This window comes from Dryobates pubescens, chromosome 3 (genome assembly GCF_014839835.1).
Source record: "Dryobates pubescens isolate bDryPub1 chromosome 3, bDryPub1.pri, whole genome shotgun sequence".
Lineage (NCBI taxonomy): Eukaryota > Metazoa > Chordata > Aves > Piciformes > Picidae > Dryobates > Dryobates pubescens.
In genome coordinates this window covers 12,720,543-12,747,863 of record NC_071614.1, presented here as the reverse complement: position 1 = coordinate 12,747,863, position 27,321 = coordinate 12,720,543, and the positions used below count along the sequence as shown (strand labels likewise).

Below are 27,321 nucleotides of genomic sequence, written 5' to 3'. Positions count from 1 at the left end.
CTCCCTTCAGGTAGTTGTAGAGAGCAATGAGGTCTCCCCTGAGCCTCCTCTTCTCTAGGCTAAACAGTCCCCTTTGATTCCCTTTAAGTACTTTTCCCTTTAAGTACTGAAAGTCCAGGACTCTCTGGAGCCTTCTCTTCTCCAGAAGCTTCCCAGCAAGACTTGTGTTTGCATGAGCCTTGTCCACAGTGCTTTTGTTTTCCAGGGAGGAGACATAAACATGTGAGCTGAATGGAAACTATGAAAGCCTGTGACAGGGACAGGAATCAAGAGGACAATGCCTCAGGGCCATGCCATGGTACACACTGCAATGTCCTTTAACCATAACCTCCTCACTCTGCTAGGAACAGCAAACTTGGGGCTGTTTATTTGTCCTCTGTACACACAAGAGATGAAAGGAATGAAAGATTCCTTCCACAGCAAGCCACTGCTGGGGCTCTGCTGGAATGACTTTGTGATGAATGATTTCCCAATGCTGCCCCACAGCAGCTCTCTGGGCAGTCAGAAAAGCATGGGCACAGTGGTGCTGGGATGCTGGGGTTTATCTCATCTCATCTCATCTCATCTCATCTCATCTCATCTCATCTCATCTCATCTCATCTCATCTCATCTCATCTCCTGAGAAGAAGGATTCCCAGTGCAGTTGGGGAGAAACAATCCCAGCTCTTCCCACAGGGAGAGGCATTTACTCTCCTGTAACAGGTCTTGGGGTAGATTCTCAAGCAGTCAAAACAAACACAGGTTTGTAGAATGGGTTGAGTTGGAAGGGACCTTAAAGCTCATCCAGTTCCAACCCCCTGCCATGGGCAGGGACACCTTCCACCAAAACAGCTTGCTCAAGGCCTCATCCAGCCTGGCCCTGAACACCTCCAGGGAGGAGGCAGCCACAGCCTCCCTGGGCAACCTGTGCCAGAGTCTCACCACCCTCACTGTAGAGAGTCCTGGGTTCAGTTTTGGGTCTCTCACTCCAAGAAGGACATTGAGAGGCTGGAGCAGGTCCAGAGAAGGGCAACCAAGCTGGGGAAGGGTCTGCAGAAGAGGGCTGGGGAGGAGCAGCTGAGGGAGCTGGGGGTGTTGAGTGTGGAGAAGAGGAGGCTGAGGGAGACCTCATTGCTCTCTGCAGCTCCCTGAGAGGAGGCTGCAGTGAGGTGGGGGTTGGGCTCTGCTCCCTACTCTTGGGTGATGGAAGGAGAGGAAATGGCCTGGAATTGTGCCAGGGGACGCTGAGGTTGGAGATGAAGAAAACTGTCTTTGCTGCCAGAGTGGTCAGGGCTTGGCAGAGGCTGCCCAGGGAGGTGGTGGAGTCCCCATCCCCGGAGGTGTTCCAGAGACCTGTGGCCATGGCCCTTGGGGCCATGGTGGGGTTGGGTTGATGTTGGACTGGGTGATCTCAGAGAGCTTTTCCAACCCAAACAATTCTGTGATTGTATGAAAAGAAGCCAGGTGTCTGTTAGATCCCAGGAGGTCCCTTGAATGCATCTCCTAATTGCTCAGTTACCTCTTTCTGCACAAGCTTCTGGACCCCGCAGGTTATAGCTTCTGCTGCGCTGTGCAGGGTGAGGAACACCGGGATGGGCTGCAAGAGGAGAGAGCAAAAAACACCCACATCAACCCCCAGCACTCACACACATGGGGTAAGGGGCACTCCTCTTGGGACTGCTGACCCACATGCTTGTGGTTGGGGGTTTTGCTGGAGGGGGGGGTTGTCTTTTAAAGCTTCAAACCCAGGCCACAACTGAAAGGGACTTAGATCCACTCCAATCAGCAGCTCACGGCGCAGGGACCCTGCTTGCTGCTTCCCCCACTTCCAAGTGCCCAATCAGTTTGTACACAGCTGCCTCAGTGAGCTGAGCTCCAGGTTTCTGCTTCCAGTGTTGCCTCACTGCAGCCTCCAGAGCAAACAGCTCTCCTTAGTGTTCCCATCCACTGGTACGAATAAACCACGGCGTGCCTCCTAGCAACGCAACCCTGGGCAGGATGATCTGAGGTGATTGCTATCAGGCACTGCTAGGAAGAGCTGCCTGAAACTAGGGGAGAAATGTGATAGCTCCTACAGGAGTGATGTTGAAATCACACCCACTGAGGTATCTGGACACCATCCCAACATGAAATTCTCAAGAACCAAACCCCAGTGCTAACAGCAAAGACTCAAACACCCACTGCCCCCAGGCAAACCCAGCCAGGATTAGTGGTGCATAACACTTCCTCCAGATCAGATCTCCTGTCCCTCAGACAGCTGAAACAGCAGCAATTCTCTGCTCTGATGAAGACAATCGACAGACCTGAGGCTAAAGGCAGTTTTAGGAAGCAGCATTTCCCCTCCTATGTGCAGTCCTTAAACCACACAGGCAGGGAATGAGTTAAATGTCTCAGCGATCAGCAGCAAATCTCTCTTCAGTGGCACTTGGTCTGCAGGCCTCTGGATTCTCTGGATTTGTCTTGGTGGATAACCATCACCAATTAAACATTTCAATGACAGATTGGGTGGATCCATAAAGACAAGCTGCACCAAGGGAACTTTTAACACCTCTAAATTAGCCAGCAAAGCAGGGGGGGAAAGTCACACAAACACCAGGAGCATGAATTTGGCAGCCCCTGCTTCACTGGCTCTTGCAGGGGGGGTTCCATGGAAGGAGCATTCAGAGGGTACAGAACTGGCTTGAGGGCTGCCCCCAAAGGGTGGCTGGCAATGGTCCATGGCCAAGGGGAGGCCAGGGACAAGTGGAGTCCCTCAGGGATCAGTCCTGGGACCAGGCTTGGTTAACATCTTTGTTGGTGCCATGGACAGTGGCATTGAGTGCACCCTCAGCACCAAGCTGTGTGGTGCTGCTGACTGCTGGAGGGAAGGATCCATCCAGAGGGACCTGGACAGGCTGCAGAGGTGGGCACAAGCCAACCTCAGGAGGTTCAACAAGACCAAGGGCAGGGTCCTGCAGCTGGGTCGAGGCAATCCCAGGCACAAATGCAGGCTGGGCAGGGACTGGCTTGAGAGCAGCCCTGGAGAAAAGGACTTGGGGATGCTGGGGGAGGAGAAGCTCACCAGGAGCCAGCAGGGAGCACTTGCAGCCCAGAGAGCCAAGCAGAGCCTGGGCTGCAGCAAGAGAAGTGTGGCCAGCAGGGCCAGGGAGGGGATTCTGCCCCTCTGCTCCACTCTGCTGAGACCACAGCTGGAGCTCTGGGGCCAGTTCTGGAGCCTCTGTGCCAGGAAGGCTCTGGAGGTGCTGGAAGGTGTCCAGAGAAGGGCCACGAGGAGGAGCAGAGGGCTGGAGCTGCTCTGCTCTGGAGACAGCCTGAGAGAGTTGGGGTTGTGCAGGCTGGAGAGGAGAAGGCTCCCAGGAGACCTCATTGTGGCCTTCCAGGATCTGCAGGGGGCTCCAAGAAAGCTGGGGAGGGATTTTGAGGGTGTCAGGGAGGGATAGGACTGGGGGGGATGGAGCAAAACTAGAAGTGGGGAGATTGAGATTGGATGTGAGGAAGAAGTTGTTCCCCATGAGGGTGGTGAGAGCCTGGCACAGGTTGCCCAGGGAGGTGGTGGAAGCCTCCTGCCTGGAGGTGTTTGCAGCCAGGCTGGAGGTGGCTGTGAGCAACCTGCTGTAGTATGAGGTGTCCCTGCCCATGGCAGGGGGGTTGGAGCTGGCTGAGCCTTGAGGTCCCTTCCAGCCCTGACAGCTCTGTGATTCTGTGACTCTGCAAACCAATCCCAACCCTGCTGCTGGACACAGGAGCACATAAGAAGTATCTACCAGGAGCATCCTGAGCCTGACACAATAATAGGAAGCAGAAGCACTGCCCCTACACAAGGGAAGCTGACAGCACAATTTGCATTCTTCCTTTTGCAAAGCCAATTTATTGGGCTTTGCTTTCCTCCCCCCTGCTTTTGGCTCTTCCCAGTGCATTTTGGAGCCAACAATGGCTCCAGTTTGCCTAGCCCAGTTAACCTTCCCCACATGTCTATTGTCTTTGATGTGAGTAATTCTTAGATTTGTGAGTGGGCTTAATGCTTAGGAAGAGAAAGGTTTACTGCTTGGGCAGGCAGGATGAATAGATTCTGTACAAACCTCCCCTTGCAGCTCTGCATACTTCTGGTAATGCATCACAGTCCAGAGCTGAGCAGCCCTCCTCCAGCCTCAGCCCCAGCTCTCCTCCAGGCTCAGCCCCAGCTCTCCTCCAGCTCCAGCTCTCCTCCAGTTCCAGTTCTCCACCAGTTCCAGACCCAGCCCTCCTCCAACACCAGCTCTCCTCCAGCCCCAGTTCTCCACCAGTTCCAGCCCCAGCTCTCCTCCACCACCAGCTCTCCTCCAGCTCCACTCTCCCTCCTCCAGTTTCAGCCCCAGCTCTCCTCCAATTCCAGCCACAGCTCTCCTCCAGCCCCAGCTCTCCTCCAGTTCCACTCTCCCTCCTCCAGCTCCAGCCCCAGCTCTCCTCCAGCTCCACTCTCCCTCCTCCAGCTTCAGCCCCAGCTCTCCTCCAATTCCAGCCATAGTTCTCCTCCAGCTCCAGCTCTCCTCCAGTTCCACTCTCCCTCCTCCAGTTTCAGCCCCAGCTCTCCTCCAATTCCAGCCACAGCTCTCCTCCAGCCCCAGCTCTCCTCCAGTTCCACTCTCCCTCCTCCAGCTCCAGCCCCAGCTCTCCTCCAGCTCCACTCTCCCTCCTCCAGCTCCAGCCTCAGCTCTCCTCCAGTTCCAGCCCTCAAGTCCTGGGCAGGGGCAACTGCCAGCACCCCAAGGGAGAGGCCTCAGCAGAGATGAAGATTGCAGCCCTGCCAATATTGAGGAGTGCTTGAATGTGGCTCTCCCCAGCTCTGATCACAGCAGTGCAGAGAATTGCTGCTTTAGGAATAAACTCAGTGAATTCCAGCACACTGCTGAGGTCACCTAACTCAGCTGTGAGTTGGGAGAGTTCATTTTCCTTCATACATTCATAGAATGGTTTGGGTTGGAAGGGACCTGGAAGATCATCCAGTTCCAACCCCCTGCCTTGGGCAGGGACACCTCCCACCAGCCCAGCTTGCTCAAGGCTCTAGGCATCCTGGCCCTGAACACCTCCAGGGAGGGGACATCCACAGCCTCCCTGGGAAACCTGTGCCAGTCTCTCATTGTCAATAATTTCCTCCTCGTCTCCAGTCTCAATCTCCTCTCTCCCAGCTCAAAGCCATTGTCTTTCATCCTATCACTCCCAGACCTTGTCAAGGGTCCCTCCCCAGCTCTCCTGGAGCCCCCTCAGGTACTGGAAGGCTGCTCTAAGGTCTCCCTGGAGCCTCCTCCAGGCTGAACAGCCCCACCTCTTTCAGCCTGTCCCCACAGGGGAGGTTCTCCAGCCTCTGATCAACTTTGTGGCCTCCTCTGGAGCCTCTCCAGCAGCTCCAGGTCCTTCTTGTGCTGGGGGCCCCAGAGCTGGAAGCAGTGCTGCAGGTGGGCTCTGAGCAGAGCAGAGGGGCAGAATCCCCTCCCTGTGCTGTTGCCCTCAGTGCTTTGGATCCAACCATCAAATGGTTGCACACAAAGTTACTGTAAGTAAAACCTCTCCCTAGGATGCAATTTAGTCCCAGCCTTAAGGCATTCCATAGTAACTCTGGCCTAGCACTGCTTGGCCTTTTGTCTTTCCTTCTCAAATGGCCACAGAGTTAGGGCTCTAAACCCCCACTTGCATACAACAAAAAGTGCTTTGGAAATGGGAGATGCTCCTGAGGGAAGTTTGGGACACAAATCAAACCCATTCACAGCCCCTCTGCCACTCTCCCCCTCTCAAGTGACCAGAGCAGGGGCAGGAGGGGAAGAAAGGGAACTGAGGGGGTGAGGAGGAAGCCAGAAAGACATAGCAGCGAGGATGTGATTCACAACTCCTCCACCTGCCAGGTGAGCAGACAGAAAAGATGCTCCTGCCAAGGCTTGGTGCTGTTTCCAGGCAGGGCTCTCTGCTCACTTCACTCCTGGGAAGCCCAAGGGAACTTGCTTTGACAAGGAACCAGGAGGAAGTGACTGCAATCACCCTGAGACAGAGCTGACCTGCAGGCATGGGCCTGTGCTCGCCACAGCTCACAAGAGGAGGCCCCAGCCTTGTTGGTGAGCAGTGAGACTTCCTGTCCCTTCCTGCCCTGCTCTCCACTGGGATGCTCAAGGCATTGCTACAAGCAGAATCTTGTCCAAAATTCCCTTTTGATCCTTCCTGGGGTGCAAGAGCTGGCAGGAGTGAGCTGGCTCTGGGACTAGCTTGGGATGCACTGAGAGAAGGCAGAAGGGAAGCAGTGCTGAAGCATGTCCAGAGAAGGGCAACAAAGCTGGGGAGGGGTCTGGAGCACAGCCCTGTGAGGAGAGGCTGAGGGAGCTGGGGTTGCTTAGCCTGGAGAAGAGGAGGCTCAGGGGAGACCTTCTTGCTCCCTGAAGGGAGGTTGTAGCCAGGTGGGGGTCGGTCTCTTCTCCCAGGCAACCAGCACCAGAACAAGAGGACACAGTCTCAAGCAGTGCCAGGGGAGGTTTAGGCTGGAGGTGAGGAGGAGGTTCTACAAAGAGAGAGAGATTGCCCATTGGAATGTGCTGCCCAGGGAGGTGGTGGAGTCACCATCACTGGAGGTGTTCAGAAGACTTGATAGGGTGCTTGGTTGCATGGTTTAGTTGATTAGGTGGTGTTGGATGATAGGTTGGACACAATGATCTTGAAGGTCTCTTCCACCCTAGTTTATTCTATTCTATTCAGTGCAGGATCTGGCCCTGCAGCCTGCAGTGAAACACTGCTGGATTGTAGAGACCCCTGCCACTGCCTTTCTGGTCAGGAAAGATGACATCACTTAAGTGAAAAGCATTCAGCTTGAATGAAAGCAGGCTTGAAAGCCTCTAAACATGTGGTAATCACCGTGCCTCAAAAGGCTCCTGAAACTGCTGTCTAACCCTGCCCAGCATCTTGTCCCCAACTTCCAATTTACCTTTTCAAATCCTGTAAAGCACCAAAAGGTTCTCCCAGAAACTGCCTTCACCTTTTCCCCTGGAAGGCTCTCCCACAGATCCTACAGCCTCGTGCAAAGTTACTTTGCAAAGTTACAGCAAGCAGCTTCTCAGAGTCACAGAGTGTGAGGGGCTGGAAGGGACCTCCAAAGCTCACCCAGTCCAACCCCCTGCCAGAGCAGGGGCACCCAGGGCAGCTCACACAGGAACACATCCAGGTGGGGGTTGAATATCTCCAGAGAGGAGAGTCCACAACCCCCTGGGCAGCCTGCTCCAGGGCTCTGTCACCTCACAGGGGGAAAATCCTTCCTCCTGTTCCCATGGCACTTCCTCTGCCTCAGCTTCCACCACTGCCCCTGGTGCTGGCATTGGGCATCCCCCAGCAGAGCCTGGCTCCAGCCTCTGGGCATCACCCTGCACAGCTTTAGCAACAGCAAGGAGGTCACCCTCAGGCTCCTCCTCTCCAAGCTACAGAGCCCTCAGCTCCCTCAGGCTCTCCTCATGAGGAAGATCTTCCACTGCCTGCAGCATCTTTGTGGCTCTGTGCTGGACTCTCTCAAGCAGTTCCTTGAGGTCCTTCTTGAGCAAGGGTCCCAGAACTGGACACAAGATTCCAGATGTGGCCTCAGCAGGGCAGGGTAGAGGGGCAGGAGAACCTCTCTGACCTACTGCCCACAGCCCTTCTAATCCAGCCCAGGATGCCCTTGGCCTTCTTGGCACATTGCTGGCTCATGGTCAACCTCCCATCCACCAGGATCCCCAGGTCCTTTTCCCTTTCACTGCTCTCCACAGGTCAGCCCCAACCTATCCTGCTCCCTGGGGTTGTTCTTTCCCAGGTGCAAGACTCTACCCTCACTGGAAAGAATTTCTTCCTCATCTCCAGTCTCAATCTCCCCTCTCCCAGCTCAAAGCCAGTGCCCCTCATCCTGTCACTATAAGTCCCTGTTAAAAGTCCCTCCCCAGCTCTCCTGTAGACCCCTCCAGGGTCTAACTCCCCTAAAGCAAAAGGAATAGAGAACTAACTTGTACTTGTGTGTTTCTTACCAATCTAGACAGTGCCCTAGAGCCAGCATAGATAACACCAACAAAGAGCACTGAAGCAGGAAGCCAGGACAGGATCTCAGACCTGTGAAAACAATTAAAATCCCATTACTTCACCACATTCTGATCACACCCAGGCAGCAGCAGCTGCTGGCAAGGGATATAACAATACAGACAGATGTACAGAGATACCAGAAGTGTGCACACTCACAGAAACATAGAAAGGTTTGGGTTGGAAGAGATCTTCAAGACCATCCAGTTCCAACCCCCTGCCATGGGCAGGGACACCTCCCACCAGCCCAACTTGCTCAAGGCCTCATCCAGCCTGGCCTTGGGAGCATCCACAGCCTCCCTGGGCAACCTGTGCCAGTGTCTCACCACCCTCACTCCAAAGAATTTCTTCCTCATCTCCAGTCTCAATCTCCCCTCTTCCAGCTTCAATCCATCACCCTACATCCTGGCACTCCCAACCCTTGTCCAAAGTCCTTCCCCAGCTCTCCTGGAGCCCCTTCAGGTACTGGAAGGCTGCTCTGAGGTCTCCCCAGAGCCTTCTCTTCTCCAGGCTGAACAGCCCCAACTCTCCCAGCCTGCCTGAATGTTCAATATTCCTCCTGTGCAGAAAAGAGGAATTAACCACTCCATCTAATCCCAGACAGAGCTAGCTGCAGATATATTTTTGTTCTTCCACTCTTTGCCTGCCTCCTCTCCCTGCAGAACATTTTGTCTCACAGCAACTACTCCTCTTGGTGTTAAGGGAGAGAAATTTCAGCTGGGTCTCCTTGCTGTCAAAAGACCAAACCCCTGACAACTGAAGAGATGAAGTGGTGCACTTGCACAGACAGCACACCTTTGCACTCCATACAAAGAGATTTGCCCACCCACACAGTCATTTCCCAGCCAGACTGACAACCAGGCTCTTCCCAAGGATCAGACTGTCCCTGGGGGAGCCTCTCTCTGGAGATTTCCTAATGATATTCCTGTGGCTAAGCCAAACTCCCAGAGGCAGTTTGAGAACTAATGGAGGAATGAAGTCACCAGAGATTGATCTCATGTCTGGTTTTAGCCATGGCTGGTGCAGAAGGCTCAGCTTCCAGTTCTGAGAGGGGGCTTCACAATTTGCATCTTTTCCTTTTCTTTTGGAGCTTGACACTTAAGGGGGAAAGGGAACAAGTGGGTGGTGAGTGTCAGAGAGAATAACACAGGACTCTGAGCAAGGAAGGAAAGGAGTAGCAGCGTTCCAAAGGCCTGATCCAAAGGATTCCCAGCATTGAAGACACTGCAGCCCCCATTCACAGAATCACACAAGGGTAGGGCTTGGAAGGGACCTCTGAACATCACCAAGTCCATCCCACCTGCCAGAGCAAGATCACCCAGGGCAGGACACAGGAACACAGCCAGATGGGGCTTGAAAGTCTCCAGAGAAGGAGATTCAGTCTCTCTAGGCAGCCTGCTCCAGGGTTCTGCCACCCTCAGAGAAGTTCCTCCTCATATTTAGAAGGAACTTCCCATGGTCATGCCTATGCTCATTACCTCCTGTCCTGTCACTGGGCACCACTGAGAGTCTGGCCTCATCCTCCTGACCCCCACCCCTTAGACATTTGTAAGCATTGATCAGATCCCCCTCAGCCTCCTCTTCTCCAGGCTAACCACCCCCAGCTCTCAGCCTCTCCTCCCATGAGAGCTGTTCCAGTGCCCTCAGCATCTCAGTGGCACTGAGCTGGACTCTCTCCAGCAGCTCTTTGGCCTTCCTGAGCTGAGGAGCCCAGAACTGGACAGAGTACTGCAGGTGAGGCCTCCCCAGGGCACAGCAGAGAGGGAGGGAAAAAAAAGGAAAAAAGGAAAAGAGGGAAAAAAAGGGGAAAGGGACAAGGGAAAAAAGGGAAAAAAAGGAAAAAATAAAAAGGCAGAGGAAAAAAATAGAGAAGGAAAAGGGAAAGGGAAAGGGAAAGGGAAAGGGAAAGGGAAAGGGAAAGGGAAAGGGAAAGGGAAAGGGAAAGGGAAAGGGAAAGGGAAAAGGGAAAAGGGAAAAGGGAAAAGGGAAAAGGGAAAAGGGGAAGGGGAAAGGGGAAAGGGGAAAGGGGAAAGGGAAAGGGGAAGGGGAAGGGGAAGGGGAAGGGGAAGGGGAAGGGGAAGGGGGAAGGGGAGGGGGAGGGGAAGGGGAAGGGGAAGGGGAAGGGGAAGGGGAAGGGGAAGGGGAAGGGGAAGGGGAAGGGGAAAGGGGAAAGGGGAAAGGGGAAAGGGGAAAGGGGAAAGGGGAAAGGGGAAAGGGGAAAGGGGAAAGGGGAAAGGGGAAAGGGGAAAGGGGAAAGGGGAAAGGGGAAAGGAAAGGGGAAAGGAAAGGGGGAAAAGAGAGTAAAAAAGCAAGAGGGTGAAACATCGAGAGGATGAATGCTGGGATTTCCTTCAGAACACAGCACTCCTCCACCTTCTCCACCACTAAATTCTAGGAATGCCAAATGTGTCTTCACCTCTCATGCAGCAGTGCAAAGTGCAGTGGCAAGGGGCTTCAGCTGCTGTCTCCATGGTGCAAGGGCAGGGCTGCATGCTGCCAAGAGGGAGTTTCAGGGCTGAGAAGGAATGCAGGGATGTTTGCTGCAACGTGTCAGCATGGAAAGCAACCAGGAGCTCTTTCTGTTGGCAATGCAGAGCTGCACAGGCTGAAGAGGAAGGCTCAGAGATACAGCAGAGCTGAGGAGGTTAGATCCAAAGCCCAGACTTGGGAGCTGTGGCTGAAGCTCTGAGCTGCTGCTCAGCTGTGAGAACTCAGCACTATGAGAAATGCCAACCAGAACACACCAGGCTCAGGTGGCTGTGTGGCAGATCACAGTGCTGGAAGCATTAAGCAGATGCCACAGGTATTCTCCTGAGCTCCAGAGAGTCCTTGCTCTGGATGCAAGTTCTGCAGTCACCAGTCACCCTTTAGAAGCAACATGATGGCAACAGAGCCCCTTGCAAGGGGGAGCAGTGAAGGCGAGGAGGGGAGCAAGAGGAAGCAGTAGGATATCCACAAAACCTAAGAATCACAGCATCACAGAATTGTTTGGGTTGGAAAAGCCCTCTGAGATCATCCACTCCAACCATCAACCCAACCCCACCATGGCCACCAAACCATAGCCTCAAGTGCCATGGCCACAGCTCTCTGGAACACCTCCAGGCATGGGGACTCCACCACCTCCCTGGGCAGCCTCTGCCAAGCCCTGACCACTCTTGCAGCAAACAAATTTTTCCTCCTCTCCAACCTAAGCCTCCCCTGGCACAATTCCAGGCCATTTCCTCTCCTTCTAGCACCTGAGCCTAGGGAGCAGAGCCCAACCCCCACCTCACTGCAGCCTCCTCTCAGGGAGCTGTAGAGAGCAAGGAGGTCTCCCTCAGCCTCCTCTTCTCCACACTCAACACCCCCAGCTCCCTCAGCTGCTCCTCGCCAGCCCTCTTCTCCAGACCCTTCCCCAGCTTGGTTGCCCTTCTCTGGCCCTGCTCCAGCCTCTCAATGTCCTTCTTGGAGTGAGGAGCCCAAAACTGAACCCAGCACTCAAGCTGTGGCCTCCCCAGTGCCCAGCACAGGAGGACAATCCCTGCCCTGCTCCTGCTGCCCACACCACTGCTGCTCCAGGCCAGGCTGCTGGTGGCCTCCTTGCCCACCTGGGCACCCCCTGGCTCATGTTTGGACTGCTCTAAGTGATGTGCTTTTATTTGATCTTTATTGTGAAGCTGCTACTCCTGACTTCAGCCAAAGTGTGATGAACTCTGTGTAAAGTCAATAATGCTGCTGAGCCCCTGAGGGATGACCTGAACTGGCTCAGCAAGCATCTGAGATCAGTCCACCTCACAAGGATGCTGAGTCCTTGTGGAAAGAAACACACAAATGGGTAGCAGTTGTTTGAAGCAGGACAAGAGTAGGTGCTGGCTATGGGATTCTTACACATCCTACATAACCCCCAGGCAGATTCAGAGCCCAGGGTTCTGTAAGGTGCATGGGAGAGGAAATGTCCTCACCTGTGGAGGCAGAAGGAGCTTGAGAGTAAGTGGCAGACAAAAGAAGCTTTGAGACATTAGGTTGGTTGGTTTGCTGGGGAGGTTTCCTTGTTTAGTTGTTTGTGGTTTGTTTTAATACAGGAGATAATATGCTGCAAGCATTGGAGCCTCTTGAAGACAGGCAGATTTAAACCCAGGCTTCAGCAGTTGGCTGAATGACAGCCAAAATATAGCAATCCACTTGGGCCCTTCCATTCAGTCTGCTCCAGAACAGCTATGAGGATGCTGAAGGGACTTGAACATCTCTGCTGTGAAGAAAGGCTGAGAGCCCTGGGGCTGTTTAGCCTGGAGAGGAGAAGGCTGAGAGGGGTCTGATCAATGCCTATCAATAGCTGAGGGCTGGGTGTCAGGATGAAGGCTCCAGGCTCTTCTCAGTGGTGTCCTGTGATAGGACAAGGAGCAATGGACACAAACTGGAACCCAGCAGGTTCCACCTCAACTTGAGGAGAAACTTCTTTGCTGTGAGGCTGCTGGAGCCCTGGAGCAGGCTGCCCAGAGAGGTTGTGGTGTATCCTTCTCTGGAGCCTTTCAAACCTCACCTGGATGTGTTCCTGTGTGCCCTGCCCTGGGTGATGCTGCTGTGGCAGGGGGGTTGGCCTCGATGATGTCCAGAGGTCCCTTCCAACCCCTCCCTTGCTGTGATTCAGCGCTGGAACCGGGGAGGGCTCTCCAGGGGCATTTCAAAGCCTTTGCCTGTGGCATGCTGACATCTAGCGGCCTCCAGTCCACAGAACTCATTCCTCACCGAAGCTTTCCTTGCATCAAGACAGTCCCTCTTCAGCAGCAGGAAAGGTCCTTGTTCAGTGCTTGCTTCAATGTCTTCCAAGCTTCGAAGAAATGTAAAGCTTTGAATACTATCCAGAGATGGAGATGGGACAATTGCTGTGGGCAATAAAGCAGGGGAGGGGTCTGGAGCACAGCCCTGGGAGGAGAGGCTGAGGGAGCTGGGGTTGCTTAGCCTGGAGAAGAGGAGGCTCAGGGGAGACCTCATTGCTCTCTCCAACTCCCTGAAGGGAGGTTGTAGCCAGGTGGGGGTTGGTCTCTTCTCCCAGGCAAGCAGCACCAGAACAAGAGGACACAGTCTCAAGCTGTGCCAGGGGAGGTTTAGGCTGGATATTAGGAAGAAGTTCTTCCCAGCAAGAGAGATTGGCCACTGGGATGTGCTGCCCAGGGAGGTGGTGGAGTCACCATCCCTGGAGGTGTTTAGGAAGAGCCTGGCTGAGGCACTTGGTGCCATGGTTTAGATGATCAGATGGTGCTGGGTGATAGGTTGGACTTGATGATCTCTGAGGTCTTTTCCAACCTGGTTAATTCTATTCTACTCTAAATTATAGTATTTTGGGAAATAAAACCAGTCCTGTTTTCCTCAGGGGTCTGTACTGGGTGCAGTACTGTTCAACATCTTCCTCAGTGACCTGGAGGAGTGGAGCCTCAGCAAGCCTGCTGGTGGTAGCAAACCAGGAGGAGTGGCTGACAAACCACTCCTGAAGGCTCTGCTACCATCCAGCAAGACCTGCTCAGGCTGGAGAGCTGGGCAAAGGGGAACCTGATGGGGGTCAAGAGGAGTAAGTGTAGAGTCCTGCACCTGGGGAGGAACAACACCATGCACCAGTACAGGCTAGGGGCTGACCTGCTGGAAAGCAGCTCCATGGAGTCCTGTTGGACAGCAAGTTCTGCATGGGACAGCAATGTGCCCGTGTGGCCAAGATGGCCAAGGGGATCCTGGGGTGCATTCAGAAGAGTGTAGCCAGGAGCTCAAGGGAGGTTCTCCTCCCTCTACTCTGCCCTGGTGAGACCACATCTGAAGTGTTGCATCCAGTTGTGGGCTCCCCAGTTCAGGGATGTACTGGAGGGAGTCCATGGGAGTCCATGAGGATGACGAGGGGACAGGAACAGCTGTGTGATGAGGGCAACCCCACCCTGGCAGGGACTTGGATGATCTCAAAGTTCCCTTCCAACCCAACCCATTCTGTGATTCTGTGATCAGCTGAAGTGTGACACTGCACATTCATTAGCCTCAAACACAAGATCTCCCCTGCTCCTGTGCAGCACATCACACCCCAGCACACAAACACACACCCCACCCCCCCAGCACATACACCCCCCAGCACATACACACCCCAGCACATACACCCCCCAGCACACACTCACACCCCAGCACACAAACACACACCCCACCCCCCCAGCACATACACACCCCAGCACATACACCCCCCAGCACACACTCACACCCCAGCACACACTCACACCCCAGCACACACACACTTGCATTTGAGCAAGTTAGTAACTCCCACAACCATTTGAGCAACACAGTAACTCCCTCTCTCTGCTGGAGAGGGTACAGTGGAGGGCTATGAGGATGCTGAGGGGACTGCAGCACTGCCTGGGGAGGAGAGGCTGAGAGCCCCTGGGGCTGTTGAGTCTGGAGAATAGAAGACTGAGAGGGATCTGATCAATGGCTATCAATAGCTGAGGGCTGGGGGTCAGGAGGGAGGGGACAGGGACAGGCTCTGCTCAGTTGCTCCCTGGGATAGGACAAGGAGCAATGGATGTAAGCTGCAGTTCAGGAGGTTCCACCTCAACACCACGGGAAACTTCTTTACTGTGAGGGTCCCAGAGCCCTGGAGCAGGCTGCCCAGAGAGGTTGTGGAGTCTCCTTCTCTGGAGCCTTTGCAGCCCTGTCTGGATGTGTTCCTGTGAGACCTGAGGAGGATTCTATGGTCCTGCTCTGGCAGGGGGTTGGACTGGAAGATGTCTTGAAGCCTTTTCCAACCTTGTTGATTCTATGATTCTTTGGGTGCCTTCCAACCCCTGACACCCTGTGAGCTGAGATCCTGTGACCCCACTGCACTAAGTCACAACCCAGCTGGAGGAAGCCAGCACAGAGCAGAGGCTGAGAAGCCCACAGTACCTTGAACACAAGTTTATCTCCACCCAGCCCAGCTTCCAGCAGATGTGAAGCAGAAGTCCACCCACTAATGTCTGCCACCTAAAACAGAGACAAAAGAGCACTTCTGAATGGTTTGTCCTTTTCAAGCCTCTCAAGCACCACCTCAGAAGGCACACACACTCTCCCCACAAGCACATCCATGACCCCAGGTGCCTGCCCTCTCTCTGGGCTCCCAGGGTGCTCCAAAAGCCCCTTCCCACCCCTCTGGCTGCCGAGGTTGGAATGGGGGAAGACAAAGGGGAGAAATTCCTTTCCCCTCCCCCTGCAGGCTTGAGCAGGGAAGGGCAAAAAGGCCTCTTCCTCCCTCCAGGAGATGAAGTCCCGCAGGGTATTCACTCCTGGGGAAGCCTGCAGAAGAGAAAGCTCCAGGGAGACCTTAGAGCAGCCTCACAGTGCCTGAAGGGCTCCAGGAGAGGTGGGGAGGGACTTGTGACAAGGGCTGGGAGTGACAGGATGAGGGACAATGGCTTTGAGCTGGGAGAGGAGAGACTGAGACTGGAGATGAGGAAGAAATTCTTCACAGTGAGGGTGATGAGACTCTGGCACAGGGAGGCTGTGGCTGCCTCCTCCCTGGAGGTGTTCCAGGCCAGGCTGGATGAGACCTTGAGCAAGCTGGGCTGGTGGGAGGTGTCCCTGCCCATGGCAGGGGGTTGGAGCTGGATGAGCTTTGAGGTCTCTTCTAACTCAAACCTTTCTTTGAAGCTATGAACTAGAGCTTCTCACCCAAACTAGCTGAAAGCCTGGGTGCCTGGCACAGGCCATGTCTCTAAACAGGACAGGAAAAGCTTTAGTCCTTGCAGTCTTCTGTAGCTGTCTGCTCTTTCTCTGTGACATAGCTCCCACTGCCTGGCAGGGGGTTGGAACTGGATGAGCTTTGAGGTCCCTTCCAACCCAACCCATTGTAGGATTCTATGGCTCATCCTGCCATAAAGGTGTTCCTTGGTCTATTAAACAACTGTGAGGCCTTAGAAATGCTTGCGGGTAACTCAAAATGAGTAGTGCTGCAGCCTGTGGGGCTCTTTTAAGCTTTAAAGTAAGCTACTTGTTTCCTTCTGTGTGCAGTTCTGGGCCCCTCAGTCTAAGAAGGACATTGAGAGACTTGAAGGTGTCCAGAGAAGGGCAACAAAGCTGGGGAGGGGTCTGGAGCACAGCCCTGTGAGGAGAGGCTGAGGGAGCTGGGGTTGCTTAGCCTGCAGAAGAGGAGGCTCAGGAGAGACCTTCTTGCTCTCTCCAGCTCCCTGAAGGGAGGTTGTAGCCAGGTGGGGGTTGGTCTCTTCTGCCAGGCAACCAGCACCAGAACAAGAGGACACAGTCTCAAGCTGTGCCAGGGGAGGTTTAGGCTGGAGGTGAGGAAGAAATTCTTCCCAGACAGAGAAATTGGGTATTGGGATGTGCTGCCCAGGGAGGTGGTGGAGTCCCCATCCCTAGAGGTGTTCAAGAGGGGATTGGATGTGGCACTTGGAGCCATGGTTTAGTAGCCATGAGGTGTTGGGGGACAGGTTGGACTTGATGATCTTTGAGGTCTTTTCCAACCTTATTGATTCTGTGATCCTATGATTCTTCCTTAAGGCAGTGGTTTGCAGAGAGGTGTTTGGTGCTGCTGGGTGCCAGTCCTTGAACACCCAGCACAGTTCAGCCAGATGCTCAGTGCTAAGCCATACTCACATCTGTAACACACAGCAGAGGCTTTATTCCCCATTCCCATTTATTCCATCTCTCTCCCACATATAGGCAAACAAACAGACATTCCCTCTGTGCAGAGCTGCACACAGCTGGACAGTGCCAGAGCAAGCTCGCTGTCCCCATGGTCTGCTGAATATTCAGGGCTCCTATCACAGTTCTCTTCCTCTTTTGAAGATGAGGATTACATTTGAGCTTAAAAGCCATGCAGCCCTGATGTTTGCTGCAGGCTCAGCCATGTCTTGTTCCAAGCCAGTGATCAATTTCCATCAACTCTGTTGTGAAGAATTCACAGGATGGGTTGGGTTGGCAGGGACCTTAAAGATCATCTAGTTCCCACCCCTCTGCCATGGGCAGAAGAATTCCCTCTTGAAGTCAGAAACAGCTCCAGATGCTCAGCATCATGCAGTAGAGTCTTAGATCCAAGCCTGGGAATGTTGAAGGCTGGGGCCCTGAGCAGCCTGGGCTGGTAGGAGGTGTCCCAGGCAGAGGGCTGGAGCGAGATGATCTCAAAGGTCCTTTCCAAGCCAAACCACTGCAGGATTCTCTGCTGATGTAGGGAACACAAGCCATGACAGTGAACAGTAGCCCACTCCTCTCCTCCTCTGGTCATGTCTTAGCTCTAAAGGAAAGAGCCTCTCACAACTTTCAAGAAAAGGTCAGCTTTAAGAGCCAGAACTTGGGGAAAAACATGAAGATTCATGTCCAAATAGTAGTAAAAAGAAGTAACTGTGGTAGCACAGCTGTCACAAGGCAGCTGCTTGCCACTGGAAGATGCTTTTCTACTGTTGATTTACCACACCTGCATTTTACATACATTATCCAACCCCCTCTCCCCATGTGATAAAAGCCTTGTCTAAGAGACAGCCTGCATGTGACTGCCAGGGCTGAGGAAAGCCTTTGCTGCATATTTACAGGAGCTGAGTACACTCAATAGAAATGAAAGAGAGCTTCCCAAGGCAATTACCCCTGGAGTTAATTGCAGCCCAGGGACTGCAAGCCAGGCAAAAACCTCAGCCATGCCAAGCAGCAGTAAAGGAACCAAAGATATTGAGGTGTCTGCAGAGCTTCCTGCTGTCTCAAAAGAACAACTAAGTGAAGCCTTGACTCTGGAGGCCAGGCTCATTCCACTAACAGCACTGCTGGTGTGTTGAGATACTTGGCACAACAGGAAAGTCTCATTTCCATCATTAAGATATGACAGCCACTTGAGATGCAGAGCTACAAGAAAGGCTGAGCCTGAAAAATAAGCAGCATGGCATTTGCACATGCTTGAAGATGGATTCAAGGTTGGTTTTCATTAGCATAGCTGGAAAAAAAGAAGAAGAGAGCACAGCTGCACAGCGTCCATCAGTGCCATGTCATAGAATGGGCTGGGTTGGAAGGGACCTCCAAAGCTCAGTCAGTCTGACCTCCCCACAGTCAGCAGGGACATCCCCACCTAGATCAGGTTGCCCAGAGCCCTGTGCAGCCTCACCTTGAATATCTCCAGGGATGGAGCCTCAGCCACCTCCCTGGGCAACCTGCTGCAGTGTTCCAGCAGCCTCCTGGTGCAGAACTTGTTCCTCACATCCAATCTCAATCTGCTCTGCTCTACTTTGAAGCCATTGCCCCTGGTCCTGTCCCTGCAGGCCTTTGCAAACAGTCTCTCTGCAGCCTTCCTGTAGCCTTCAGGTCCTGGCAGGCTGCTGTTAGGTCCCCCTGGAGCCTTCTCCTCTCCAGGCTGAACACCCCCAGCTCCCTCAGCCTGGCCTCATAGCAGAGCTGCTCCAACCCCCTGAGCATTTTCATGGCCTCCTCTGGACCTGCTCCATCAGCTCCAGGTCCTTCCTATATTGAGGGCTCCAGACCTGCACCCAGCATTGCAGGTGAGGTCTCCCCAGAGCCGAGGACAGTGGCAGAATCACCTCTCTGGATCTGCTGGCAACACAAGAGCCAGGCTCTAGTCTAACCACTACTTTTCTATGCTGGCAGTGAAGACTTTCAGAACAATGAGGTATAATGGAGTCCATAAATCTGAGTTACATCAGCACCACCATGATTAAAAATGAATCAAGACACATTAAGGAATGCTTCCCCAAGGCTTCATGAAGTGCACTCTCCAGCCAGCCAAAGGCAGTAATGACAGCAGGCACTGAAGTTAGCTGCAGCATGGAGCAAGCAAGACATTGACTGACTCAAAGTCATTCCTCAAGCAGCTGTGGTCTTCAAATGGTACTTACCCTTGGAAAAGGGTAGGGTAGGTGAATTTCAGGACAGACAGGACATACTGGAAAGACAAACACCCAATTACTGGACATTGAACACCTACAGCCTCATAACATTAAACAATCAAATCACAAGAGCAACAAACCACAGAAAGGTTCTCTCAAAATAAATGCAAATGAAAGACTTCAAAATAAACTATTCAGGAAGGTCTCTTCCCGTGCCAGAACTGCTGGATGCTGCCCCAGCCACCCTGGAAGGCAGCAGACACTGAAGTACAGGAGGGAACACAGAAGGATGGAGAGCAGGCTGCCTCCTGAGCTGCTCTTTCCCTCTCTGAACACAGCCTGGGCACAGCACTGAATGGGAAAAGGATGAACAGGAGCAAATGGATGGGAAAAGGATGAATGGGACACAGCCTCAAGCTGTGCCAGGGGAAGTTTAGGCTGGAGGTGAGGAGAAAGTTCTTCCCAGAGAGAGTTGTTAGCCACTGGAATGTGCTGCCCAGGGAGGGGTGGAGTCCCCATCCCTGGAGGTGTTCAAGAGGGGATTGGATGTGGCACTTGGTGCCATGGTCTAGTAGGCATGAGGTGTTGGGTGACAGATTAGACTTGATGATCTCAAAGGTCTTTTCCAACCTTGTTGATTCTATGATTCTATGAAAAGGACACAAGCAAGGGGCAGAGAGAATCACACCCTACAGAGGCAGCCTTGGCAGACCAATAACCTTAACACAATTGTCTCCTGATGATTAATTCATCTTACAGACCTAACTATCATAGAATCACAGAATGCTTTGGGTTGGAAGGGACCTTAAAGATCATCTAGTTCCAACTCTCTGCCATGGGCAGGGTCTCCTTCCACTATCCCAGGTTGCTCAAGGCCTCATCCAACCTGGCTTTCAACACCTGCAGCCTAGGAGCCTCCACCACTTCTCAAAGCAAGCTGATCCAGTGTCTCACCACCCTCCTGAGGAAGAATTTCTTCCTAGTAACTCATCTAAATCCAGCTTCCTCCAATTTGAAGCCATCACCCCTTGTCCAGACACTCTATGCTTTTGTCACAAGTCCTTCTGCAGCTCTCCTGTAGCCTCCTTCAGGTTCTGGCCCCCCTGCAGCCTTCTCTTCTCCAGGCTGAACAACCCCCAGCTCTCTCAGCCTGCTTTCACAGCAGAGGTGCTCCACACTTGGAGCATGTTCCTGGCCTCCTCTAGACCTGCTCTAACAGTCCCATGAACTTCTTGTGCTGGGGGCTCCAGAGCTGCCCCAGCACTGCAGGAGAGATCTCAGCAGAGCAGAGGGGCAGAATCCCCTCTCTCCCCCTGCTGCCCACACTGCTGGAGACTGGCCCAGGACATGGCTGGGTCTGGGCTGCCAGCACACAGTGCTGGCTCATGTTGAGCTTCTCCTCACCCAGCACCCCCCAAGCCCTTTTCCTCAGCACTGCTCTCTCCAGTTTGGGTAAAATAATACCCAGTCCATAAAGCCTTTTGGAGAGGCAATATATGGGGGGGAGAAAAGGAAAGCCTCTCTGTCATTGCTATAGCACTTGATGATCTTTGAGGTCTTTTCCAACCTTTATGATTCTATGTGCCTATGGATGCCAGCAGTGTCTTTTCCCACCACAGAGGAACCTGTGGAAACATGAGGCAGAAATAAATCTGCTTTTCCATGTGTATAACAGCATCTAACAACTTCCTGTGATGCAGCATGCAAACACTACTTCTGTAAAGGCAAAGAATGGCTGAAGCTTCCTCAGAGGGAAGGAAAGGTACCTGCCATTCTTTCTAGGAGCCAGCAGAAGCTGTCAATGGCAAAAGGAGGAGCTGGAGGCTTGCAGCAGATAGGAAACTGCTCAGCACTGTGCAAGGTGCAGTGTTTGGGTGGGGGGTGTCACTAAGAAGCTGGCATCAATGTACAGACAAGGCAAAGGGGCTGTGGTACCTGTCTGAACTGCCACATGCATTTTAAATCAGGACAATGCACTTTCCATCCCTCCACTTCCATTTGGATCCCCCAGGAAAGGTTTACAACCTGGTGATCTTTCACTTTCTTGCACTAAAACCTACATTTAGGTTTGAAAAGGGAGGCTCCAGGTCAAAGTCCTTCCACCTTCAACTACCTTCCAGCCCCTGTTTAATCACCCACAGCTCCCAGCTGGCTGTCACACCCCGGGTATGATCTCTCTGCTTCACATCTGGACTTCAGCCTACTTCTGGGCATCCTTAATGGCAAAAGCACCTCGGAACAGAAACCAGAGGCCAGTGCTGAGAAGCCATTTCACTTCCACCTCTGAAACGCTGCTTTTCTCTAACTCTCCCCGCAGAAATCCCCACCCTGGTTGCCTCCAAACCCAGCTTTGCTTTCAGGAATCGGCACCAGCCACACCGACACCGTCTCTGATAAGCAGGACAGCAAGGAGTGCCTGCTCCATCTCCTCCCCCCCAGAGTGAAAAAACCTGCTTCAAACAGTGCTTAAACTACCCCATGTCACTATCTCCAGCCTGCCTCTCCTCCTGCAGGGACATTCCAGCAACACCAGCAGGCGATCAAGGGGAAAACCAATTCCTTGTCCTTGATTTGCGCGTTAATTAAACTGTCAAGGGGTCTGCGGAAGCTAACATTTGTTGCACTGATGCTGTAACACTTCCAATACTCCCCATTTTTCCTTTGGATACCTGGGGATAGTTGTTCCAGCTAACAGAGATCTCCTTCGGGGAATGCCCAGGCGCTCGGGGCGAGAGCACAGCACCGACAGGAGCTCAGCATCCCTGATGCTGCCGCGGCAGCCTGACCGCCGGCTCCGTAACCCACACTGCATGCACTTCACACGATAGCCTCCCCTTTATCTCCTCCGGCAGGGCAAGGAGATGACACCGTCCCTCCTCCTCTTCCTCCTCCGGGGTCCCTGCGCTTCTCCCGCCCTCCCGGACGCAGCTCCGGCTGTAGCGGATCCCCTGCCCAGCGCCCTCCGTCGAGACCGGGGCGGCTCCGCGCCCGCCCTCACCTTGTTGGTGAAGCAAGAGGCCAGGTAGAAGAGGCAGAAGGCCAGGCCGGCCGCCGGCCTCTTCAAATACATCTGTCACCGCGAGTCCTGCCGCCACTGCCCCGGCGAGCCAGCCCGGCCGGACGCCGCCATTGCAGCGACACGTGGCGCCAATGGGCTCCGGGACCCGCCCCGGGCAACGCCTCCTTAAAGGGCCTCGCTGCAGCACGGCGCCGAAGCCGAAGCGCCGAAGCCCCGAAGAGCCGAAGAGACGAAGAGCCGAAGCCCCGAAGAGCCGAAGAGCCGAAGCGCCGAAGAGCCGAAGCGCCGAAGAGCCGAAGAGCCGAAGCCCCGAAGAGCCGAAGCGCCGAAGAGCCGAAGCGCCGAAGAGACGAAGAGCCGAAGAGCCGAAGAGCCGAAGAGCCGAAGAGACGAAGTCCCGAAGAGCCGAAGCCGAAGAGCCGAAGCGCCGAAGCCGAAGAGCCGAAGCGCCGAAGCCGAAGAGCCGAAGCGCCGAAGCCGAAGAGCCGAAGCGCCGAAGCCGAAGCCCAAGGCGAAGCTGAATAATATGCGACGGCAGCCCTGAGCCAGCCGTGCCCTGGGCTGATCCCCAGCAGCGTGGGCAGCAGGGTCAGCTCCACCCTGCTGAGGCCACACCTGCAGTGCTGGGGCAGCTCTGGATCCCCCAGCACAAGGGCATGGAACTGTTAGAGCAGCTCCAGAGGAGGCCACAAAGATGATGTAAGGGCTGCAGCACTTCTGCTGTGAAGGCAGGCTGAGAGAGCTGGGGTTGTTCAGCCTGGAGAAGAGAAGGCTGCAGGGGGACCTTGTGGCCTTTCGGTACTTGAGGAGGCTGATAAGAAAGCTGGGGATAGACCTGTTAGCAGGACCTGTAGTGACAGGACAAGGGGTGATGGTTTAAACTAAAAGAGAACTAAACAAGATAGAAGGAAGACATTTTTGATGCTGAAGGTGGTGAGGGTCTGGTCAAAGTTGCTCAGAGAAGTGGTAGATGCCTCATCTCTAGAACTATGCCAGGTCAGGTTGGTTGGGGCTCTGAGCAACCTGCTCTAGTTGCAGAAGGCTGGCCTAGGTGACTTTGAAGGTCCCAACCCAAACCAGTCTGTGATTCATCAATGACGTGTAACCCACAAATATCCCAGGAGGCAGGGAAGCAGGCAGAGACCTGCTCTGCCTAGTCATGGGCACTGGGTGTGCTTCTGTCCTGGCCTCATTCTTCCCAGACGTGATATTAGCAGGTCTCTTATCTCTGCAGTTCTCAGCTGGACTTTGCTCAGGTCCTGGCTCTCTCTGTGCACACACACCCTGGTTTGCAGAGGACAGAGCAAAGCAGGATAAAATAAGGGAGCTGAGCGTGGCCTAATGTGGGGAGTGTGGGAGGCACTAACTAGTAAGCCACAGGCTAAATCCTGCCTCTGAAATGAGCCTCTCTAACCTACTACATATAGCCTCAAAAGACAAACCTGAGCACAACAGCTGAATAGCTGACATGTTGGTCCATCAAATACCATCCTACCTAGTTTGTAAGGAGGTGGTCCAGAATTGATGTCACATTTCCAGTGCTGAAAAGTTTGATCCATCCATTCCCACAGAGTAAGGTTGTGTTCATCCAGGCCTTCAGAGATCACTGATGTGGCACTGTAATGGCACAGCAGGGTTGGTTGCTACAGCAATTCCACTTTGCAGGTGTCCACAAAGACAAATGTCAGCGTCTAACAAGAATACTTTGGAGTTCTCATTTGAGTGGAGATTCACTTTAATGCAGAACATCACAGTGATCAGTCTCTTTGTGCTTCTTGCAGTATTTCTTATTAAAAGTGGAAAAATCAAGCAAAGGTGATAGAGGTGGCCAAGAAGGCCAACAGTGTCCTGGCCTGGAGCAGCAATGGTGTGGGCAGCAGGAGCAGGGCAGGGATTGTCCTCCTGGACTCAGCACTGGGGAGGCCACAGCTTGAGTCCTGGGTTCAGGTTTGGGTCCCTCACTCCAAGAAGGACATTGAGAGGCTGGAGCAGGTCCAGAGAAGGGCAACCAAGCTGGGGAAGGGTCTGGAGAAGAGGGCTGGGGAGGAGCAGCTGAGGGGGCTGGGAGGCTGCAGCCAGGTGGGGCTTGGGCTCTGCTCCCTAGGCTCAGGTGCTAGAAGGAGAGGAAATGGACTGGATTTGTGCCAGGGGAGGCTTAGGCTGGAGATCAGGAAAAGCTTCTTTCCTGAAAGTGGTCGGGGATTGGAATAGGCTGCCCAGGGAGGTGGTGGAGTCTCCATCCCTGGAGGTGTTCAAGAAACCTGTGGCCATGGCACTTGGGGCCATGGTTCAGTGGCCATGGTGGTGTTGGGTTGCTGGCTGGATTTGATCTTAGAGGGGTTTTCCAAAGTAGCAATTCTCTGGCTTTATATCTTCCTCCAGCCAAACGCAGAGACAGGTTTGAATTCCTGTTAAGCCACTCACAGTGAAGGATTAAGTACAAACCCAGACATTTCTGCCCAAGTTGTTTATCAGGACTAACTTGAATTACATAGTAAGGCATTGCTTTGGGATTATTCTGAGCAATGCAAAAGGGAGGTTTCTGCCCTAATTTTTGTTAGGAGATGTCAATGTGTGTCAAGGGTAAGGGCTGAGCTGGCCACTAAACAAGTGACAGAGGCTCTCCATGAACCCCTCTACCTTCCCAAAGGGATCCTCGTGGGATCAAGGCCTAATAATGTAATATTTAGGAGACTAATATAAAAGATTTGTCTCTGAAAATGACAAACTGAATAAAAAAGCAGAGGAATGTTAAGTAATGTGTAATATCTTCTTGAATCAAAACCTACCCAAACTGGCTTTCTTAATCAGTGCTTGTACAGCTGGGCTCCAGTAATGATTCTCCTGGGGCAGGAGAACACTGCTTTGACTTTCTCCACGTGTATAAAACTGATAAACTCAGCCACAGAAGACTGAAGGGGTCAGGGCAGCCATCTTCACAGCCCAAAAGGCAGCTGCAAAGGGAAAGAAATAATCTCTCCCTTCCAGGCCTAAGGGCAGAGGGGATAAGAACTGGCACCACATCAGCAGACTAAGCTGTCCTGGTGTTGTCCCTGCAGGCTGCATGGTGTGACCTGGGTCACTCACCTCTTCCAAACACTCTGCCCTTTACTTGGGGACTGTCTGCAGCAATAAACACTGGAACAGATTGCCTTGGCAGATTGTAAGGTCTTGCATCACTCATTAAGGACTAGTTAGATGAACTTTGGCTGACAAAGCTGATTCTTGCCTGCCTAGCAGTTGACGAGGGTGACTTTTGCTGGGCCTGCCCTGGCAGCATCGTTTGCTGGGTGTGTGCCAGGGAACTTGCCCTGAACTGGCACAGGGGCTGTGGGACCCCTTACTCCTCCTCTGGAGCCAGCCAGCTTTGCTGTGGTAGTTTTCTGGTTAACAGCAGCAGCTGGTGAGGAGCCTGGAGAATGGGTCTTGTCAGGATTAAATGAGGGACCTGGGGTTGTTTAGTCTGGAGAAGAGGAGGCTGAGAGGAGTCCTCTGTGCTCTACAACTCCCTGAGAGGAGGTTGAAGCTAGGTGGTCTCTTTTCTCTATTGACAAGGGACAGGATGAGAGGAAACAGCCTCAAGTTGCACCAGGGAAGGTTTAGGTTGGATATTAGAAGGAAACTTTTCACTGGAAGGGTTCTCAAAGCCTGGCACAGGCTGTCCAGGGAGGTGGTTGAATCCCCATCCCTGGAGGTGTTTCAAAGAGGCAGAGATGTGGGCAGAGATGTGGTGCTGAGGGACCTGGTTTGCCAGCAGTCTTGGCAGAGTGAGAGAATGGTTGGACTGGATGATCTCAAAGGGCTTTTCCAGCCCAAACCATTCTATGATTCTACAATTAGGTATAACATTGAGGTGCAGCAGGTGTCAGATCCCACACAAAGTATTTAAACTTGTATTGACAGTGAGTTATGGGATCAGAATCAAATCATTGTGTTCATTCATGGGGGATTCCTTTCCTCCCCTCCTTGTTTACTTCCTCAGACCTATAGAAGTGGGGTTGGAGTGGCTGAGAGCTGCCAAACAGAAAGGGACCTGGGGGTACTGATTGACAGCTGCCTAAACATGAGCCAGCAGTGTGCCCAGGGGGCCAAGAAGGCCAAGGGCATCCTGGCCTGCATCAGGAAGAGTGTGGCCAGCAGGAGCAGGGAAGTCATTGTGCCCTGTGCTCAGCACTGCTGAGGCCACACCTTGAGTCCTGTGTCCAGTTCTGGGCTCCTCAGTTTAAGAAGGACATTGAGAGACTTGAAGGTGTCCAGAGAAGGGCAAGAAAGCTGGGGAGGGGTCTGGAGCACAGCCCTGTGAGGAGAGGCTGTGGGAGCTGGGGTTGCTTAGCCTGGAGAAGAGGAGGCTCAGGGGAGACCTCATTGCTCTCTCCAGCTCCCTGAAGGGAGGTTGTAGCCAGGTGGGGGTTGGTCTCTTCTGCCAGGCAAGCAGCACCAGAACAAGAGGACACAGTCTCAAGCTGTGCCAGGTCTCTTCCAACCTCACTGATTCTATGATTCTAAGTCCACCCTGCTGTCAGCACAGCTCCCTGGCCCTGTGGCCGCTCCACAGGCAGGCTGCCATCACCCACCAGCAGCTCTTGGCAGCTCGGGGAATGCGCTGGGTTGAAAATTCCTCCCACCCCCAGCATTAACTTTGTCAGAGCAGCTCAGCTGGAAGCAAATGGAAGCTGCATTTACAGGCAAAACTACAATTGCAATGGAATGCAATGAATGTGTACAAATATACAACATTTACAGATACTCACAATTAACAAACAGCACAGGGACCCCCCTGGCCAAGGACAAGGGGAGGCTACTAGCTTCTCCCTCTCTGCCTCCCCCTTACCCCCATGTACAATAGGGGCAAGAGAAGCAGAGAAGTTAATCCCAGCCACAACCAAGGTCCAGCAGAAGCAAGTTAGCATCTCCCAGCCCCAGGAAGCAAGAGAGAGAGATCAGTTACCAAACTAATTCTTATGGTAGGTAACTCTCCCACGGGATTGTTACAGAAATACCATTATTTTCCTTTTTTACACCCAGTAGCCATTTATTTACATTTTACCACTTTCTGTTCAGGATCTGTGATCAAAAAACCTTAAAGGCATAGCCTAAAACCACCACAGGGCACAACCCCTTGCAGCCCACACCTCGCAAGCGGCCCCGAGGCTTTCGGGGCTCTCACAGTCCCGGCACCGCTCCTCTGACATGAGCGGAAGGATGGGGGCGGCCCCGAGGCTTTTGGGGGGTCTCAGTTCGGGGGCTTCTCCCTCCTGACACAGGCGGAAGGAGGGAGGCGGCCCCGAGGATTTCGGGGGGTCTCACAGTGTCGGGGCTGCCCCGCTGACACCAACGGAAAGAGAAGTGCGGCCCGGGACGGTGGGGCTCACAGTTCGGGGGCTGCCCCCCCTGACACAGGCGGAAGGAAGAGGGCGGCCCCGAGGCTTTTGGGGGGAGTCTCACAGT

General features: G+C 53.5%; 1 protein-coding gene across 1 annotated transcript in view; it reads right to left on the bottom strand.

Annotated features, from left to right (window-relative positions):
- The window catches only part of TMEM241 (transmembrane protein 241), a 72,676-nt gene extending 50,642 nt beyond the window's left edge, over positions 1 to 22,034 (bottom strand). Inside the window, exons 1-5 of the mRNA XM_054180206.1 lie at positions 21,853 to 22,034; positions 18,864 to 18,910; positions 14,923 to 15,000; positions 7,983 to 8,064; positions 1,499 to 1,576 (exon numbers count right to left, since the gene is read on the bottom strand). Coding sequence (XP_054036181.1) covers positions 1,499 to 1,576; positions 7,983 to 8,064; positions 14,923 to 15,000; positions 18,864 to 18,910; positions 21,853 to 21,924 — 357 coding nt within the window. The 5' untranslated portion in view covers positions 21,925 to 22,034. The remainder of the gene's footprint in view (positions 1 to 1,498; positions 1,577 to 7,982; positions 8,065 to 14,922; positions 15,001 to 18,863; positions 18,911 to 21,852) is intronic.
- Between the last annotated feature and the right edge of the window lie 5,287 nt (positions 22,035 to 27,321).